Source organism: Ramularia collo-cygni, assembly GCF_900074925.1.
Source record: "Ramularia collo-cygni strain URUG2 genome assembly, contig: RCC_scaffold01, whole genome shotgun sequence".
NCBI classification, from domain to species: Eukaryota; Fungi; Ascomycota; class Dothideomycetes; order Mycosphaerellales; family Mycosphaerellaceae; genus Ramularia; species Ramularia collo-cygni.
This window is the reverse complement of record NW_019716255.1, coordinates 172779-190138: the sequence shown is the minus strand read 5'-3', so window position 1 is coordinate 190138 and position 17360 is coordinate 172779. Positions and strand designations below refer to the sequence as shown.

Below are 17360 nucleotides of genomic sequence, written 5' to 3'. Positions count from 1 at the left end.
TTTCTCACTTTGCTACGACACACGGGACACGGTAGCTGGTTGATGATGACGATGATGGTGATGAGCATCGTTTGCATGCAGCGTACTTTTAGCAGGCTCATAGACGTGGAGAAATATGAGTGTCTTCACTATTTATATGCAGTCTTCTGGATGAAACAAGAGAGATTTCATCTTTGGACCCTGATTTGACTGATGGTATCTTTCTATCTTGAGAAAATCTGCTTTACCCACCCACCCACGAAGAAAAAGTTTTGAATCGAAAAGAAATCCAACGCCTWGAAACGCCGCGCCGCGAAGCTGCTTCTTTGGCGGCAGTGTTGGAAGGTCTGGTTTAGCCGGATACAAGACAGACCAATTTGGTGTTGTCCGTGTGTCTCGAGCATGTGTCTGGCCACCCACCGTGGCCTTACTCGACCACAGTAAATGGCATGTGCGTCTTCCAGATTGGTGATAGAGATGAGGACTCCGAGGGTCAAGTCGCCGGTCATCTCGGGCTCTCTAGAGTAGAGAGTCCAGTCTCGTGAAGACGCTCAGACAAGCCGCCACAACCTATTTTTCACACAAAAATCAGCATTATCCCCAAGCACCAAGGGGATCAAAGTCGAAACTCACCTCCAATTGCAATTCTTTGTCTTTTGCACCGTTGACCTCCTCTCTGATCACGCCATCCAGGTTCGCTCCAATCGCAGCTTGCCCGCCTACTCTCCTTCCAAAAGGCCATTGCGAGTATTCAGCCAGCAACTCGTCAACCTGCGCAAAAGCCCTCTCCCTCGCCTCATGCGTCAATGTGACGAGGGCATTCTCCAGCACATTCGCGGCATAAGCAGCACAGAGCATTGTGACCGTTCGCAAGTATCTGAACTCCATGCCTTCGGGTAAGAAAGGTGAAGGAGGGAGGACGACAGTTCTGTTGGTCAAAACAGCGCGTACGCGGCGTTTGATCTCATCTTTGGCGCCGCCGTCGACGACTGGGTGGGTCGCCATGTCGAAGAGGAGGAAGTTTCGTTTCTCGGTGCGGAGGATTCCCTTATCCACGAGGCCTTTGGCGAGGCGTTCGCGGACTTGTTTGAGTTGGTAGCCGATTTTCATGAGGTTCCATGTTTCTCCTAAATCATTCCTCTGTGTTAGCCATGTCCATAGTCTTCCCATAGCATTTCCTCCAGACCATCCCTCTTTCCTGTTGCGACGGGGATCACAAGAACTCACCACTCATCAAATCAATCCAACTACTAACACTCATCTTCTCTGAGCTTTTCATCATCTTCAATGCCTCGTCCAGCAGAACCTCCCCAGTCAACGTATCATCCACCACCTCAATCAACCTCTCCGCCAAAGGATACCTTCTCCGATTCGAATCCTTCTGCATGGAAATCCTCCCCCGAAACGCCAACTCAATCACAATACACCCCCTCAACGCATAACTGATATTATCGTTCCAAAAACTCAGATATCCCTGTTTATCTTTCAACCCCATGAGCAAGCATTCCTCCATGAGAGTCAACTTAGGCTGCTTCGAGCGCTCTTCATTCTCGGAGATATCTCGAGGATCAAAAGCGATTTTGTGGCCATTCTCGCCGCTTTCATAGGACGTTTCGGGACCGTTGTTGGAGGAAGGATTTTTGGGAGCGGGGGATGCTACGCGGGAGGTGCTGTCGTTGTCGCCGAGTCCGTTGGAGTTGGGGTCGTTTCCGCCGCCGCCGCCGCCTGCACCTCGGCGCCGGGTTAAACCAGAGCCTGAGGCCGAAGCCATGTTTGTGTGGTGGAAGTTGAGGGTTGGTGTGGGCGGGAAATAAGAGACGGAGGATTCTCTGGAAGGTACAGCTAGCAGCAGCGGATGCCTGTGCCAGCGCGCAAGGGTGAACGACTTGTTGCGCGCGCGCCGAGGTTCAACCGTCACAATCGTGAAAGAACCAGATCTGGGGGTGGTGGAGCTGTCGCGTGTCTTGGGTATGACTCGCGTTTGGTTGGTATAGAAATTCAATGTGTGCAAAGTTCGAGGCGTGTGAATTGTTTGCGGTGTTGGAAGGACGACGTCCGGCGGGAAGGCCCGCGAATGCCTAGCAGATGTTGGAGGAAGAGGGACAAATTCATCACAGGATGCGCCCGAAACGCTTGTCAAATGAAAGACGATGGAAGCGGGTCGGGTTGATGGTACAATACACATTTTACGGAATGCCCCTCTCTCTCGGCCTGCAAATGTACATGGTCGTCTGTTCGTGGGCTTTGCCAATGCGTCACGCGCCRCCTTCAACAGACCAGCAACTTCCTCTCCTCGTGCCCAAATTCTCGTCTCCCTTGAGCATTGCAACTCAACACACTCATCCAATAATCTAGTGGGCTGTACCATATTAGCGAATGTCCTCACCTGGTCGTCTTGCAGGTACATACCATCTGGCTGCTTCATGATGTAGTTCACGGCTTGCTCCACTGCTGCAAGTTAGCATTGCTTTCCTTCCGGCACTCTCATCCTGTACATACCACTGTGGATGGCATCCGCCTCCTTATCTGGGATCTCAATGCTGAACTCCTGCGTGATGTAAGTCTCCACCTCCGCATACTTGGTATATGACGCCACGAACCTCCTCTATCGCCATGACCACCTCAACGGTATCCAAGCTGTCCAATCCGAGGTCGTTGGTGAAGTGGGAGTTCGCCGCAAGCTGTATTGATCATCAATATCAACCCATCCATAACTGCCTCCTGCGAATCCATACCTTTGAAGCATCCGAGACCTGTAATCCCCATTAGCTCAATCCCATCTCAATGCCATCGCCCCAGCTAGCATACCTTGTCAAAGTTCTTCAACAGATCCAGAATYCTTCCAGTAACTTCCTCCTGTCCAAGTCCGGAAGAGGAAGCATAGCACCGTACGGCGGAGAGTGATGTCGCGGGGGTGGAGATGCGGCTTGTGATGAAAGGAGTGCGCAGAGCGGTGCGGACGGCAGGTGAGGCGGCGCGAACGCTAGTCTGCTGGGCGACGCATCGTGCGGAGCGGAGGAGGGCGGTGCGGAACATGTTGAGGTCTGTGTAGTGGAGGAGTGGTGGTTGGATTTGGGTGGTTTCTTCTTTGATGATCGATGAGATGGGCAAAGTCGAGAAGTGGTCACGGCAAATTCCGTTTGGATGTGGCGCTTGCTTCTTGAGATTCGATGGGCACGACTTCACTTCGACTTGAACATCTCGAACATATCTTTTTAATGATCTTTCATGCCAGCAATGCATGTCCAGACGATGAGCAATGAGAGCCGTGGGATCCTTCGCTCTTATCCATAGTACTGTCTTGGAGTATCATCTCAGTGGGCAAGTGCCACTGCACGCTGATGTTCAGCAAGATCTCTCGATCGGTCGTGAGCTGCGCGAACATAATAAGGTAAGGTAAGAAAGGAAACACGATCGTTCAATCTCGGTCTGTCTCAAATCATCTGTATTCCATTCGATGAGCTCTTTCAAGAAAATGTTGGTGACCATTATGTTGCTTCTCCTCCTAAGGAGCGAGATCGGGCTATCCGCAAGCAACAGGTACGCACGACTGGGGCGTGGAACGTTCAACATCTCACTAAGTTTGATCTTCAAGCCAGAGATAGTATTCCATCATGCAATTGGCTAGTGAAGCAAAGTCACACGGCCAACTCTTCTGTGGACTCGGCCATGAGACCAATATGTGAACATTATCACGCATGGAAATAGTCCAGGAAACAGCATGGCAGGACCAATCGCTTCGATTTCCATTCCTACTATCTCATCTCAACTCAAATCACTCACGCCTTGAATCTCCCCTCAAACCCAGCTCTAGGCTTCTTCTTCCCTCCACCCGCACCCTTGCCGGCAGGTTTCTTCCCACCCTTCTTGCTACCCTTCTCGTCTCTCCGCTTCATCAAATTGGCCTCTCGCTTTTTATCCTTCATTTGCTTGCCCTGCACAACAGTGGCATTCCTCTCATTCCAAGCCTTTTCACTCTTATTCTTGTCTTTCTCCTTCCGCTTCAGCGCCTTCTTCAACAAACTTGTATCGTCTCTGACTCGTTCTCCATGTGCGCGCTTCTTCGCATTCAACCACATWTCCTTCTCATCAATGTCCGCGCGCTTCACTGCATCAAGACCCGACAGACGGGCTTGCTTTTTTTCCGCGGCTAGGAGTGCTGTACGAGGATCTTGAGGTCCCTTGCGTTTGCGTGGGTCGTGGAGTTCTGTCAATGAAGCGTCGGCTGCTGTGCCGTCATCAAAAGCGAGGCGAGAGAAAGAGAAACTGTTTTCTGCTTGTGGCCGCGGCGAAGCGCGGGAAAAGACATCTGTGGAGAGTGGGCTACCAGACCCGCGCAGTTGTTCCTCGCGTTTTTGTGCTTCATCCTCTTTTGCTTGACGGCGGAGTTCCTTCTTGTGAGCCTTACGCTGCTCTTCCTTCTTGCGGCGCTGTTCGAGAAGCTCCTGTCGCGATTTGGCGGGCTTGCCACCGTCTCCGTCAGCCTTCCTCCTCGCGCGTAGCTCTTCTATTCGCTTGCGGAGTCGTTCTTGTAACTCTGCTTGGTCTATGTTGGGAAGGTGTATCTTGGGCGATGATGTACCTGATGTAATGTCGGAGGATTTGGTGAGAGCTTTTTGTGTGGGAAGCGCTATCTTAAGGTCGGCCTTTGCCTTTGCGGATGTGGAGGATGTTGACTGCTTTTGTGTCAGCTCCTTCGGCTGCGCTAGGAGAGACGGCGGTGTGATTGATGATGAAGAGGATGCTTCGGAGTGGTTGGTGGACATGTCAAAGGCAGGGCTATCGACCTTTGGGCTGGTAGGTGCTGATGATGCATCCTCGTCTTCATCGTCTTCCTTGTCAGAGCTCGCAAGTCCGGAGACATCCAACGCTTCAAGATCGGCAGGGTGTGAAACTGGCTCGGCATCGTCATTGTCATCGTCGTCGCTCTCCTCCGCTGCACCGTCCGCCGCTTGTCGTTCCGCCAATGCGTCGGCGAGGTCCGCATCCTGTTTGGCGGCCTTTTTCGCCTCCGCCTTGGCCTTTATCGCAGCCTTCTTCTCCTTCTTTTGTTCGCGCTTCGCTTTTTGTCGCTCATTCACTTCCTTCTTTTTCGCCTCTAGTGCCTCGCCTTCAAGCTCTTGTTTCTGCTTCTTTGACTTGGCCGGTTTCTCGTGCTCCTCGCCAGCTCCCTCACCAGCATCTTCGTCCTCCATTCCCAGCTCACGCTTGCGCTTCTTCTCGCGCTCCTTCATAACGTCCAGCGCGCTCTTCTGGTTGGCGGGGTCGAGTTTTGCCTTCTTCGCCGCCTTCTTCTGCTCTTTGGTCTGCTTCTTGCGGGTCCATTGTTCGGAAGGATCTAGGCCATCTTCGATCTGACTGCCGAAATGTTGGCGCGCGGGTGTGAGGGCGAGTAGTGACTCGAATGCTTTATTGTGACTTTGGAGGCGTTCCTGTGGCAGGTGTAGTGTCAGCGCTGCAGGAAGTGCTGTAATAACGGCAAATTTACCTCGAGACCTTCCAGCGGATCTTCGGTTGGCTCCATTTCCGGGTCTTCGGCAGAAGAGGATGTCGTGTCGAAGTGCGTGTGACGCTGCTGGCGGCGGTCGGTGAGGTGAAGAAAGAAATCAGCCAAGATTTCGCTGACTTGCACTAGTTCAAGTTTAGTGGAGTGATCTTGAACTTTCGAGGATTCGAACTCCACCTCCCGTCACTTTCGGTTGTTGACCCTGGGCAGCAATGAGCGTTCCAAGTTGATTGTGAATTTCGTGCTGCTCGCTCTAGTTCAGCCGAATCTCTCCCATCGTGAGCATCCGCCCGTCTTGTCCCTTCCAGGTTCTGTGCTGGGGGCTACGAATATGGACCTTCACTCCCTAGGATCCCTGCTGTTCAGTCCAGGCAGTTCCGCCTGAGGACTGCACGCCCTAAAAGTGGTTTCTTCTCAAGTAACAACTCGTCAACGTACGATAACTGAGCAAAATGACCAGGCTCCTCTGCATGTGGATGCGGATGCTCCTTCGCTCATATCGGCGTTCGGTTGTCATCCGGGCATTGAGGTTTCAGGGTCCTCCGTCGCGACTTCCTCGCGTCTTCCCCCTCGTCGCGTCTTCACACCCACCCTTCGGCTTTACCACCCAGACGGCTACGAAGCACCTCGTTCCTACATCACATTTAGTACATACCAAACTTCCAAACTACAGACCCACCCATGAGATAACAGAAAGTGACGCCTCACCTCATCCCAGAATGGCCTCATTCATGCGCCGTTGGATCGGTCTTGGAACTTCCACACATACAGCTACCACTACTACTCCCGTGAGCTCTACACCTGGAAACGGCAAGAAGCGCAGCCATGCGGTTGCGGAGTCGATTAACAACGACGAGAATGTGGAACCCGCTGCCAAGCGTCCCAAGCGAGCATTTGTCGACTTGTCACGCGGTGACAGCGACGACGAGATCATTGTATCCCATCACCGTCCACTTGGTGAGCTGAAATCCAATCACCAGACCGATCTGAGCGAGGAAGACTTCRCACAGAAAATGAAAAGGAAGCTGTACGTGAAGCCGGTAATGCCACACCCACAGGATGTCGCCGAGTGTTCGAGGCCTGCATCCGAGGCGACCAGAAGAATATTCGCTCCCAGTCCTGCTGCTCGCCAGCCAGCTACCAAATCACCGGCTAGGCCAGTCTCCGGGTCCTTATCGTCCAATACGATATCAGTGGCGTCTTCTCGTAGGCAGAAGTCCAACTATATCTCCAAGCCATCAATGCATGCTAGTGGGTTCGTGGATTTGCGCAGGGGAGTCAGTTCCAAGGTTTCTACCCTTAACATTTTGGAGCGTCCAAGTTCTCAAGCAGTCGAGCTGGACATATACGATAATGCGACGCCGCCAACCCACGTCGCAATGTCCTCCGCAAGTGACGAGCAGTCTCCTCGTCGCGGATCAAGACGCAACGCACGCAAGTCGTATATCAACATGGACCTTGCCGAATCAGAGGACGAGCTTTCCAGGCCTTTAGTGACATCTCGAAAGGCAAAGTCGCGATATCAAGATGATGACGATGCCGATTTCGCGGCTAATGAGAACGACGACGCCGCCGTCTCGGAGGACTATAATGAGTTGGAACTGGAGCTTGCGCAGGATCTTGGCGAGACAAGCGTCGATGAGGGATGCGAAGAGAACGAAGACGAATACGATGCGCTACGGGCAAAACCCGCCAAAGCGAGTAAAGCGAGTAAAGCGAGTAAAGCGAGTAAAGCGAAACCAACAGGTACTAGCAAAGATTCAAAGCCTACAGCCAGTTCCAAAGGCAGTCGCAAACGAATGGTCAACTTGAAGAGTGGCAACGCGGAGGCGAAGAAGATCAATTACACCTTACCTCCAATGTTCGAGACCGAGGACATCTTTTGCAACATGACGGCGAAAGCTCGCAAGCTAGGACTTGATAGCGTTATTACCGGCCTCGACGCAAGACCCATTCGAGTCGCTACAATGTGCTCTGGAACGGAGAGTCCTTTGCTCGCGCTAGAAATGATCGCGGACTGTCTGTCAAAGAGCGACCTGCATTTAAAGGTTGAGCACCTCTTCTCCGCGGAAATTGTCCCCTTCAAGCAGGCGTACATCGAGCGAAACTTCAACCCACCTGTCATATTTAGGGACATTACCGAGCTCACGAGCGTGGTCAGCAATGAGGAGCCCATGGCCACGACAGCCTATGGCGGCAAGGTCCCCGTGCCGAAGGAGGTTGATGTGGTTATCGCCGGTACCTCTTGCGTGGATTTCTCAGGTCTAAACACCTACCAGARGGATCTCGACGCCGGCGGCGAGTCTGCGGATACCTGGAATGCAGTACTCTCGTATTGTAGAGCCTTTCGACCTTCGATCGTGTTACTGGAGAATGTGAGCGGAGCAGACTGGGACCGCATGCTAACGGACTATGAAAACATTGGCTACGACTGCAGTGGTGCCTCGGTCAACACACGCGATTATTACCTACCGCAGATCCGTGAGCGTGGATATATGGCTTGCTTCAATAAGAAGCTCAAAGGCTATGCTCCCGGATCAGCTACTAGATGGCTAGAGCTCATGGTGAAATTCAAGCGTTCGGCAAGCTCACCAGTGTCCGATTTTCTAGAGCCCAACGATCGAATCACCCGCCAGACTATCCGAAGTGATGCACCTACAAAGGAGGTTGATTGGAGACAGTGTCAAATCACACAGATGGAGTACCGGCAAGACATGAAACTCGGATGGGCACGTCCTATTACAAACTGGTCTGAAAGTGGACAAATGCTCCCTCCGGACAACGGATATGCTCCATAGTACCACAAGCAGGTGGAGCGCGTGCTGGACACTATCGATGGAGCAGTCTTGCGCAAAGCATTGGACATGTATGATTGCCGATTTAAGACGAGAATCTTCGATCTGTCGCAGAACATCCACCGTAAAACAGATCACAGACCATTCGGCATTGCTGGCTGCATCACGCTAAGCGGTCTCTACTTTATTACTGACTTAGGGAGAGTGCTTACATCGGAGGAACTTCTAAAGCTACAGGGCATTCCGCTAGAAAAGATCGGCTTCACTACTAAATCGCAATCGGAGATTCAAAGTCTTGCCGGCAATGTAATGTCTAGTACAGTTATCGCAGCTTCAATCTTGTCGGCTCTAATTCCCGGCTACTACACGATCAATACGCAGGGACGTAGGCCTAGCTGTTAGGACGTGCCTACACGCGCAGACCGCAAACTTGTTACCGGTTTGACTAAGCTCTTTCGAATGTAAACGAGCGCGCTCCCTAACATAGACAGCCTGCTAAAAAAAGGCTAAGATAGCTACCCGTAGATGTTACTACGAGGGCTTAAAGGGAATTGTAGGGAGACCGATTTAGTAATATAAGGATTGTGGACATATAACTTATACATCGTACGGTAGTAACCCGGCGTATAATTATATATAGGATAATACGATAAGCCGGAACCGAATGTCTCTAGTAGACTTTAAGGAACACGCTTAGTCTATTATACCCCTTAAAGTTTCCTTCTTACCCGTTAACCTCTACGAGATTGTCTAGCTATTATTAGAGTATAGTATAGTAGCGAGTACTATATTAAAAGCTTCGCTCTCTCTCTCTAGCATCCGACGTATATATATTTAGACTATTATTTATACCTTCGAGGACGCGACGTTAGAATTTATAATCTCTCTAACTAGTACGGCTAAGTTCCGTCTATACGCTACGCTAGGTAAGGACTTAACTAGAGACGATCCTTTAAGGCGCCTATTAGCGTAGCTAGTCGCGAGAAGTACTACTCTCGACTAGAGTAGCGTACTCGACGTATATAGCTAGTTACTTAGAATTCTAAAACTAGAAGCTCTACCTTTAACTATTATAGCCTCTAGAACCGAAATTGTATTATAGTAGTTAAGGTTAGAATGACCTAATTTTGTAAATTATACCGTACTAAAGTTTCTCGACGTCTACGCTAGGGCGGGTAGCATTATATCTATTATTAATAGAAAGTACTAATATCTCCCGCGTTATAGTAAGGCGTACGATAGTCTCTATAAGAAGCTCGAGCGTAGCGGTAGTAGTAAGCCTATATTCCTATTTCTTAATCCTATATAAACTAGCGAGCTATAGGATAATTGCTTCGTCTTCTCTTAGTATAATTATCTATTAGAAAAAGACAAGGTTCGCTCTATTATCGCGCGTATCTGTTCGAGCTAGCGACTATAGACGACTAGTAGATCTATACTAGTAGCGAAGCTTCTAATTAATAAGACGTAGTACGAGATATATAGCTATACTCTAGTAGTAATAGAAATAAAGCTCGGAGTTAGTTAGTACCTAGACCCTAAGGCTCTCGTAAACTCTATAAAATGCTTAGAGTTAGCTACTATTATTAGCTATACTATCGCGTCTAAGGTCTTAGATATAGAGAAGGGTAAGGAGCATATTATATACGCTAACGATACGAGGTTCTTCTCCGCTAATATATAGATATTCGAAGCTCTACGACGATAGCTACTCCTAAGCTAATAGTATTAACTTTACGATAATATCTAGAGGAGTTATAACTCTTACGCTCCCCCTCGTCTAGCCCTTCGATAGGGCCTAAGTGTAGATAGAATAGATCTAAGGCTATACGAAGATCCTCGTAAGGCTACCCTCTATAAAAGAGTTATAAAGGTAAGGCTAGACCTAATCGCTATAGTTATTACGAACGGCGGCTTTACTCTTAATCTTAGTCTAAATATTGCTATAATTATATACTAGGCTAGAGCGAGGCTACTATACTACCTCCCGATAACGTATAAGTAGAGGTTTACGACTAACGGCGAAAGCGAATTTAAGTTTAGGCCCTTTAAGTTAATCGGTACTCGGGGCGTACTATTATATAAATAAGACCTTAGAATAAAGATCGAGCTATTTCCTTAGTAGCTTATATCTCTTAGCTAGATAAAATATTAGAAGTAGGGAATTAAATTCGATATCGAAGAAGTAGAAGAAGCACTTATAAACTCCCTTAAATAGCGAGCCGAAGTACGTATAATAGCGACTAAATTAATACGTAGAGGAATCTATACAGACTACCCGGGTTTCGGTAAAACTATTACTAGCCTTACTCTAATTTATTCCGAGTTCTAGAAGTCTTCGGCCGTATAAATCTAGGCTAAGTTAAAACCGCGTACGAACGGATACCTCCCTTACGCTAGTACTCTAATTATATACCTATCCTCGCTTATAGAATAATAGGTCTCCGAAATCTATAATAAACTAGGCTACGGTAGTAAGAGCTTATACGTATTAAAGACTATAAGCGACCTAGCGAAGCGGTCTATCGCCGACTTCTAAAACGACTATAGAATTATAGTTATTAATCGAGCGCTATTCTCTAATAATATATATATTAAGCGACTCGCTACGTTTGCTAGTATTCCTAAACTAGTTATAAATAAGGGCAGAGTTTTTATACTCTAGCTAAAATTCGCGTACGAGCAGATTCTAAAGCATCTTTAGCTAATAAGGAACGGCTAAAAGGAGTTTAAGAGTTATATTAAGGCCTTATATCGGGAGCGTACGTATAGCAATAAATTTAAGGCGGCTATGCTATTAAAGCGTCTAACTAGCGCCGAATATATTACGGGTAAAGTAAAGAAGACTACCTCTATAGCGTTAAAGGTAAAAGCTAGTACTAGCCTAAATACCGTATAGCTCGATAAGCCCTTACTCGATATATTTTACTAGAATCGTATTATTATCGACGAGTTCTATTAGGCTAAAGCGAAACTATTAAATATCGCTACCGTAGTAATATAAGCTAATAAGCGTTAGGGTTAATTAGTAACTCCTACAATAGGCGACTTCTTCGAGGTCTCCCGTATAGGCGAACTTATTAAAGTCCCTTTACGTATAGGAAGTAATAAAGTAGGCTTAATAAAGAGTATTAGCGTAAAGGAGCTATATAAAGATATAATAAGCTTTAAGCTTTTCGATGCTATACGATAGAGCCTATTAAGTTCGATATATAGTTATATCTACGAGATCGACTAGAAGTTTCTAGATACGTTTATACGCTAGAATATTATAGATTATAACGAGATAAAGTTCTAGGATTACCTCGTACTAGTAGCGTTAGACCTCGATTATCGTATACTATACGCCGAACTATCTTAGTACCTTAATTTTGCTAATATACGTATTCGGAAGAAGACTAAAACTAAAGCGACTAACCGCGATAAACGCTCTAATAATACTATCTTAATCTCGACTTCTATAGAAGAGGTACTCTTAAAGGTTATAGCGTTCTCGCGCCGTAATAACGATAATACAAGCCTATACGCCGTTACGCGTAGTCGATACGCTATAGTTAATAACCTACTTAGTAAGCTTCCTACTACTATATCTAAAGCGAAAGAAACTAAAGAGGCGTTCGTAAATTAGGTTTAGTTACGACTTAATAATAGTACCCTTAGTAACTCTAAGGTATATAAGTAGCTCTTAGATATTACGAACGCTACTAGAGGTATAAAGATTACTACTAGCACGATTACTAAGCGGAGGAAACGCGACGACGACTACGAGGCTAGTAAAAGAGCGTTAATAGCCTACGTTAATAGTCTATATAATCGTCTACTAGTAGAGAAGCGATTAGTAAGGTATACGTAGAACCTATATAACCTCTAGTAAATTTTATAAGACGATAATGTCGAAGTAATATACGACGACCTCGAATATAGCGTAATAGCCTCTCTCGACGTAGCTATCTTTACGCTCTACGGATATACTATATATCGTAATTACTATTTAAAGAAAAAAGAGAGCGAAACTCTTATTTATCCTAGTTACGACTATAGTAGTCTAATGTCCGATTATTATCTACTTTAGCCTAGTAAGTTAGATAACTTCTACGCGGCTACGCCTTATAGAGCTAAAATTAACGTAGTAGTAGGAATTCTCGGTAAAGTCGAAAGAAAGAACGAGTAAGCGATCCTATTCGTATAATTCGAGAACTAGCTAGATAAAGCTAAATAAGCGCTTAAAGATACCGGAATTCGCGTAATTATCGTTAAGAATATCGAAAAGGCTAGTCTTCGGTTTAAGGCTTTCTATAAAGAAGTAGGAGTAGGTACTAAGGACCGAAAGACTATTATTATGCTTAACTTATCCGACGAAACTACTATAGGCTCTAATCTTTAAAACGCGAACTACGTTATCTTCTTATCGCTACTACTAAAGGACTCTTAGTATAGCTACGATTCTACGATAGGGTAAGTAATCGGCCGCGTACGACGCCCCGGTTAGATAAAGGATATATAAGTCTATAGAATTATAGTATTAGATGTTAAAACCTAATAGGTTTAGAAAGGGAAGAGAGCTTAGAGTAGAATCCACTCTAAGGTAATTCCCTAGTTAGGTAATTAGGATGCTAAGGCTAAAGGCATATACTTATTCTTAATATTTAGTTCTTAAGACAATTAATTTAATTAACATACTTATTTAGTTCCTACTTTAAGTGCTATACACCTTATAATAAATTAGTTTAAGATTAGAGTCTCTTATCTTACCCTTTGCCGCTACATCCTACTACCTCCCTAGCCTCTAGTTTTGGATTTTTAGTTAGACAATTTTAATATTAGATACGATTAACGTAGACATTCTAGAATACCGCGAGTAGAGGAACGATACGCTTATCGAGCGACGTACTCCGAAGACTATACCGCTAGTAGGTATAATTTCGGAGAAGTAGGCTAGTAAGCTAGAACGTATATAACTTATTCGCGACGAGAGCGGGAGGTTTAGTCTCTAGCCTTAAAGTTAGCTAATTAAATAAGGACCCGATATAGGGAAGGGCGTATAGAAAGTTAAGGGAAAGAGTAGGGTGCTAGGATACGAGACCTATAGTTCCCTCGTGAAATTCTCTAAGAATTTCACCGAGGAGGAGGAGGATAAGTAAATATAAGAAGGGGGATGTTTATAGCGCTAAGGCGATTAATGTTCGAACGATGGGAATAACGGACATCGCCCTAAGTCCATGTCCTATCCCCTTTAACGATGAGCTTCCTCCTTAYAAACTTCGCTCTCCCCCTTAACAGGAACGCCGAGCCAAGCTACTAAAAGTGAAGGCAAGGACTCCACGCTCTACCCCAAGTCTTCATTTAGATCGCAGACACAACTACTAACAGCTCCCCACTTCTCTTCGAGTACGAGGCCACATTTTCGGCAGAAAGGGTGAGCATCTTCTTCTTCCCCAAACCTCAGAGCCTCTTCGAGAGTGTAAAGTCGACAAGGCTCCACTACCAGTGAATCTGAAGCTCCTTCGGCAAGGGCTGGGTGTTCGCAGAGACAGCCTCCCACAGCTCCCCATTTCTCCTCGAGGACCTGACCGCAACGCTGGCAGAAAGGGTGAGCATCGGTGTCGTCGTGGTCGTGATATAATTGCCTCGTAGGAGAGGATGCCGCGTCCGGCAGCGATGGCGTTGGTGAGTCGTACATGTCCAAAGATTCAGTACGTAAGAGCGGTATGCGAGAAGCGTTGTTATTCAATCTTCGATTCCGTGAGCTTTGTGCTTGACCCCTGAGAGATGTTGTTAGTGAATTCCGATGATTTCGATGATGATTCGGCATAAGCGGTGCGTACATGTTATCAAATTGTTGATGAAGGAGAAAAGGACTGAAGACCAGGTTCAAGAGATGTATATACAAAGTACCTGAGGGATCACGCGGTGTCCTGTYGCAAATGCTGCATTCCATGAACCATGTACGCACGCTTATGATCACGCTAGCTTAACAAACATTCAGCTTCATAAGAGCTGGTCATCTTCATCCTAGACCAGACCAAAAGACCATCCACTCCCTTGGGCGCTGACTCTCTGCACGGAGTTCCTCCCTTTCCCTCTCAGCCCTCTCCCTCTCAGCCCTCTCCCTCTCAGCCCTCTCCCTCTCAGCCCTCTCCCTCTCAGCCCTCTCCCTCTCCCTCTCCCTCTCCCTCCCTCTCTCAATCCCCTCATCATAAGCAGCAGCACTGACTAGCCAATCCTCACAACACCCAGGACAAAAGGGATACGTAGTCATGTACTCAAACTCCTCAAATTCACAAGCCTTGGTCGAAGTTGTAGCAACCGTGCCAGAATCCTGTGTGGTTTGTGATTCTCGATGCGATGGGACCTCTGTCTGATGTTGAGAACTTGGTGTTGCGGAGCTATCGGCGGGCATTGTCAGCTGTTGGGCTTTCGTCGAGGAGGAATGTTGGTTAACTTCTCAGGTCTGCTTGGGAAAGGCGTAGGAAAGGAAACGAAGGTAGTGGTGGCGAACGGAGCAGTGCTCGGGATATGAGGAAAGATCGGCCGTCGACGCGCAGCACACCTCTCTTGTTTCATCATTCCATGCAGCATACACATCGAGGTTTCTGTGTCACGCGATCAATCCAGCAGACATCTTTCCCTTCCGTCAACTTCACAAAGTGTATCAACCAACCCATCCTTCTCGAACCAGTCCTCTCTTCCCCCAGACATCGTACTCAACCCACCCGATCCTCCTCCTCTTGCCGCCCTCTCCCAAAAATCTCCCCGGATTCACAACATGACACCCCTCGAATGTCAGACAAAACGCGCCAGCCTCCGCGTCACCCAGAATCAAGGTGTTGGGCAGAGGATACAGCCCCAGTGAACTGGGTGCATACTCCCACGAGACCGGCCTGACGGTCATAGGATGTGGACTCAACGTACTCTGTGGCAGCAAAGACAGCACCAAACGTTTCGCTTCCTTCATAGCATGCGACTCGGAATTTTTTGTGATAACCAACGGATCCGGCAGTGAGGGTTCTTCGAGGGTCATTTGCGTATCGCTGGGCATGATATCATGCTCTGTAGACGGCAACGCCGCTTCCTCCTCGTCTTCTTGCAAAGCGCCAGACATCGTAACATCCGCTTCTTCTTTCTGAATAGCCTGTCCTATCCGAATAGCGTTCCTTCGCAGTCGTCCACTCAAGTCGTCCCTGAAAACCACAAGTTCATGCGCGGGTCCGAAAAGACTTAAGCGAGTGGGATTGCTCGTCCAGACAGCCTCTCCTTCAACCTCCGCTTTCTTTGCTCCAATCTCATTCTTGGCGTTCGCGAAGGCGCGTTTGATACGATTTGTGAACAGCTCAGGCACGCCTTGTCGAGGGATTATTGTGCTTGCTCCAGCACTGAATGCACTTGCCCAAGGGTCGTTATCTCCAGGTACAAACACCCAGGTGCTGGATCGAAGCAAGGAGGGGAAGTCAGAGAGGACAGCGGCGAGATCGTTGAAGAGTTCTTTGTACTCTATGCTCCCCGTTCCGCTGCCTGCGAGACTGGCTTTTGAGGAGAAATTTCCCATTAAGAGGAAGGTCATGGGTGGGTTCGGTTTCTCGGCGTACTCTTCGAGAAGTGTACGAAGAGCGGCCAGTGTAGTTGGATCGTCGAGATGAAGTTCCGACATGATGACCATCTTTTTTTGTGTTTCCTCGACGATCTCTGCGTTTGGGCCGATGAGTTGACGTTCAAGTTTCTTCATTCTTGCTCCGACTGCTCGCTCGGAACCTTGACCAAGGAAATCGACCCAGCCGAAACCACCTCCCAATTCTCCGGCTGAAAGGTTGATACCGAGAGCAACATCCCTTTTCTCAACTGCTGGGTGAAAGATTTCAAACCCCACAAAACGTCCGCCGATTGTTCCTCCCACCCCACCTGTGTTGCCTAATCTACTGGAACCTGTGCCATTCCAGTCTTCTTCGTAAAGCCCATCGATAAGCACGATCATTCCCGGGCAGAAGTAGGGTATGCAGTCTCCGGCGACAGCCATGGGGGAAGCGTGTTGAAGATCAAGGGATATGCTGCCGCTAAGATCGTTGAGTGCCAACGTTCCAGTGGGAGCAATTGCTAGMATTCCCAGTAAGAGATGTGAAGATCCTCCACGACCAAGTAGATTGGCGATTGGTGTGAGCTTGTAATGACTTCGTACTTCCGCCGCGCCTCCCTTGTCTCTTCTCCGTGCCGCTGGACCTTTCTGTCCAGCGCTGAGAGAGGGAGCTTGGAATGAGGAATTCCGTTGGAGTCGCTGGAGGATAATGTTGTATCTTTCTCGGAACACCCTTGTCTTCTCTTTGGGGTCGGGGAATGAGCTTGGCTTGGTGGATATGGTCAAAAAGTGTTTCTTTTCAACATCGTAAGTGAATCTCGGTTGTTGAAAAGCACCGACGACCTTCAACCAACTCCTGGGGTCTCGACTACTCTCATCCTTCTCGTTCTCAGCACCTTCATTTTCGTTGACCTGCAGACTTCCCATTCCAAGCGAACTGCTTCCCTGTCTCTCCAGTGTAGGTGGTGATGCAGCATCGCTCAAATTGCTGAACTGCCTCCTAAGCAGTCCTCCTTTGGCAACAGCGCCCACGATCCTCCCGCCTACCATTCCACCTTCTAGCGTCCTCAGAATCGTCCTCAGCTTCTCCCCATCCTCTACAATCACCGCTCCGGCTTCGGCTTTCCATAGCTTTGCCATTTCTTCTAGCACCCTCTCGCCCGTCCCTTCTTCTCGCCATGTCGAACCACAATGTCGTCCGATGAATGTTGCAAGTGCTTGTAGTGCCGCTGCATTGAGATTCAGGCTATGTTTCTTCAAGATCCGGAATGCCAGAGGTCGGAGAGTCGAGGGAGGTAGGAGGATCGGAAGGATGGTCGTTATCACCGCAGGTTTGAATGCTGGCGGTGGGGGTGGAGCGGGGTTGCGAGCTGTAGGCGGGAAGGGATGGACGGGAGTCGCAAAAGCGGGGGAAGAGGAATAGGCGGCGGGATTGGTGTCAATCGCCATCATATGAGGTGTAAAAGAAGAAAAGTGGCGTGAAGTTATTCCTGTTCGGAAATGTACATCTTTT

The 17360-nt window shown here is 48.0% G+C and overlaps 6 protein-coding genes; 1 reads left to right on the top strand and 5 right to left on the bottom strand.

Moving 5' to 3' along the window:
• Positions 1–498: 498 nt before the first annotated feature.
• On the bottom strand, positions 499–1750 carry RCC_00070 (related to trans-Golgi protein GMx33; the record flags this gene model as incomplete). XM_023765225.1 has 3 exons in its annotated part: positions 499–549; positions 613–1106; positions 1207–1750. 3 exons carry the CDS (start codon positions 1748–1750, stop codon positions 499–501), a joined length of 1089 nt encoding a protein of 362 aa, XP_023620993.1.
• Positions 1751–2330: 580 nt separating this feature from the next.
• Positions 2331–3015, bottom strand: RCC_00069 (probable NADH2 dehydrogenase (ubiquinone) acyl carrier chain precursor; the record flags this gene model as incomplete). XM_023765224.1 has 6 exons in its annotated part: positions 2331–2338; positions 2389–2427; positions 2479–2527; positions 2580–2660; positions 2715–2732; positions 2788–3015. 6 exons carry the CDS (start codon positions 3013–3015, stop codon positions 2331–2333), a joined length of 423 nt encoding a protein of 140 aa, XP_023620992.1.
• A 743-nt stretch (positions 3016–3758) lies between these two features.
• RCC_12164 (uncharacterized protein) lies at positions 3759–5503 on the bottom strand (the record flags this gene model as incomplete). XM_023765223.1 has 2 exons in its annotated part: positions 3759–5411; positions 5468–5503. The coding sequence occupies 2 exons, from the start codon at positions 5501–5503 to the stop codon at positions 3759–3761; spliced, it is 1689 nt and encodes a 562-aa protein (XP_023620991.1).
• A 701-nt stretch (positions 5504–6204) lies between these two features.
• RCC_00067 (uncharacterized protein) lies at positions 6205–8283 on the top strand (the record flags this gene model as incomplete). The annotated part of the gene is made up of 1 exon (XM_023765222.1): positions 6205–8283. One exon carries the CDS (start codon positions 6205–6207, stop codon positions 8281–8283), a length of 2079 nt encoding a protein of 692 aa, XP_023620990.1.
• A 6004-nt stretch (positions 8284–14287) lies between these two features.
• RCC_00066 (uncharacterized protein) lies at positions 14288–14680 on the bottom strand (the record flags this gene model as incomplete). The annotated part of the gene is made up of 1 exon (XM_023765221.1): positions 14288–14680. One exon carries the CDS (start codon positions 14678–14680, stop codon positions 14288–14290), a length of 393 nt encoding a protein of 130 aa, XP_023620989.1.
• A 252-nt stretch (positions 14681–14932) lies between these two features.
• On the bottom strand, positions 14933–16987 carry RCC_00065 (related to DNA directed DNA polymerase II chain B; the record flags this gene model as incomplete). The annotated part of the gene is made up of 1 exon (XM_023765220.1): positions 14933–16987. The coding sequence occupies one exon, from the start codon at positions 16985–16987 to the stop codon at positions 14933–14935; it is 2055 nt and encodes a 684-aa protein (XP_023620988.1).
• Positions 16988–17360: the final 373 nt, after the last annotated feature.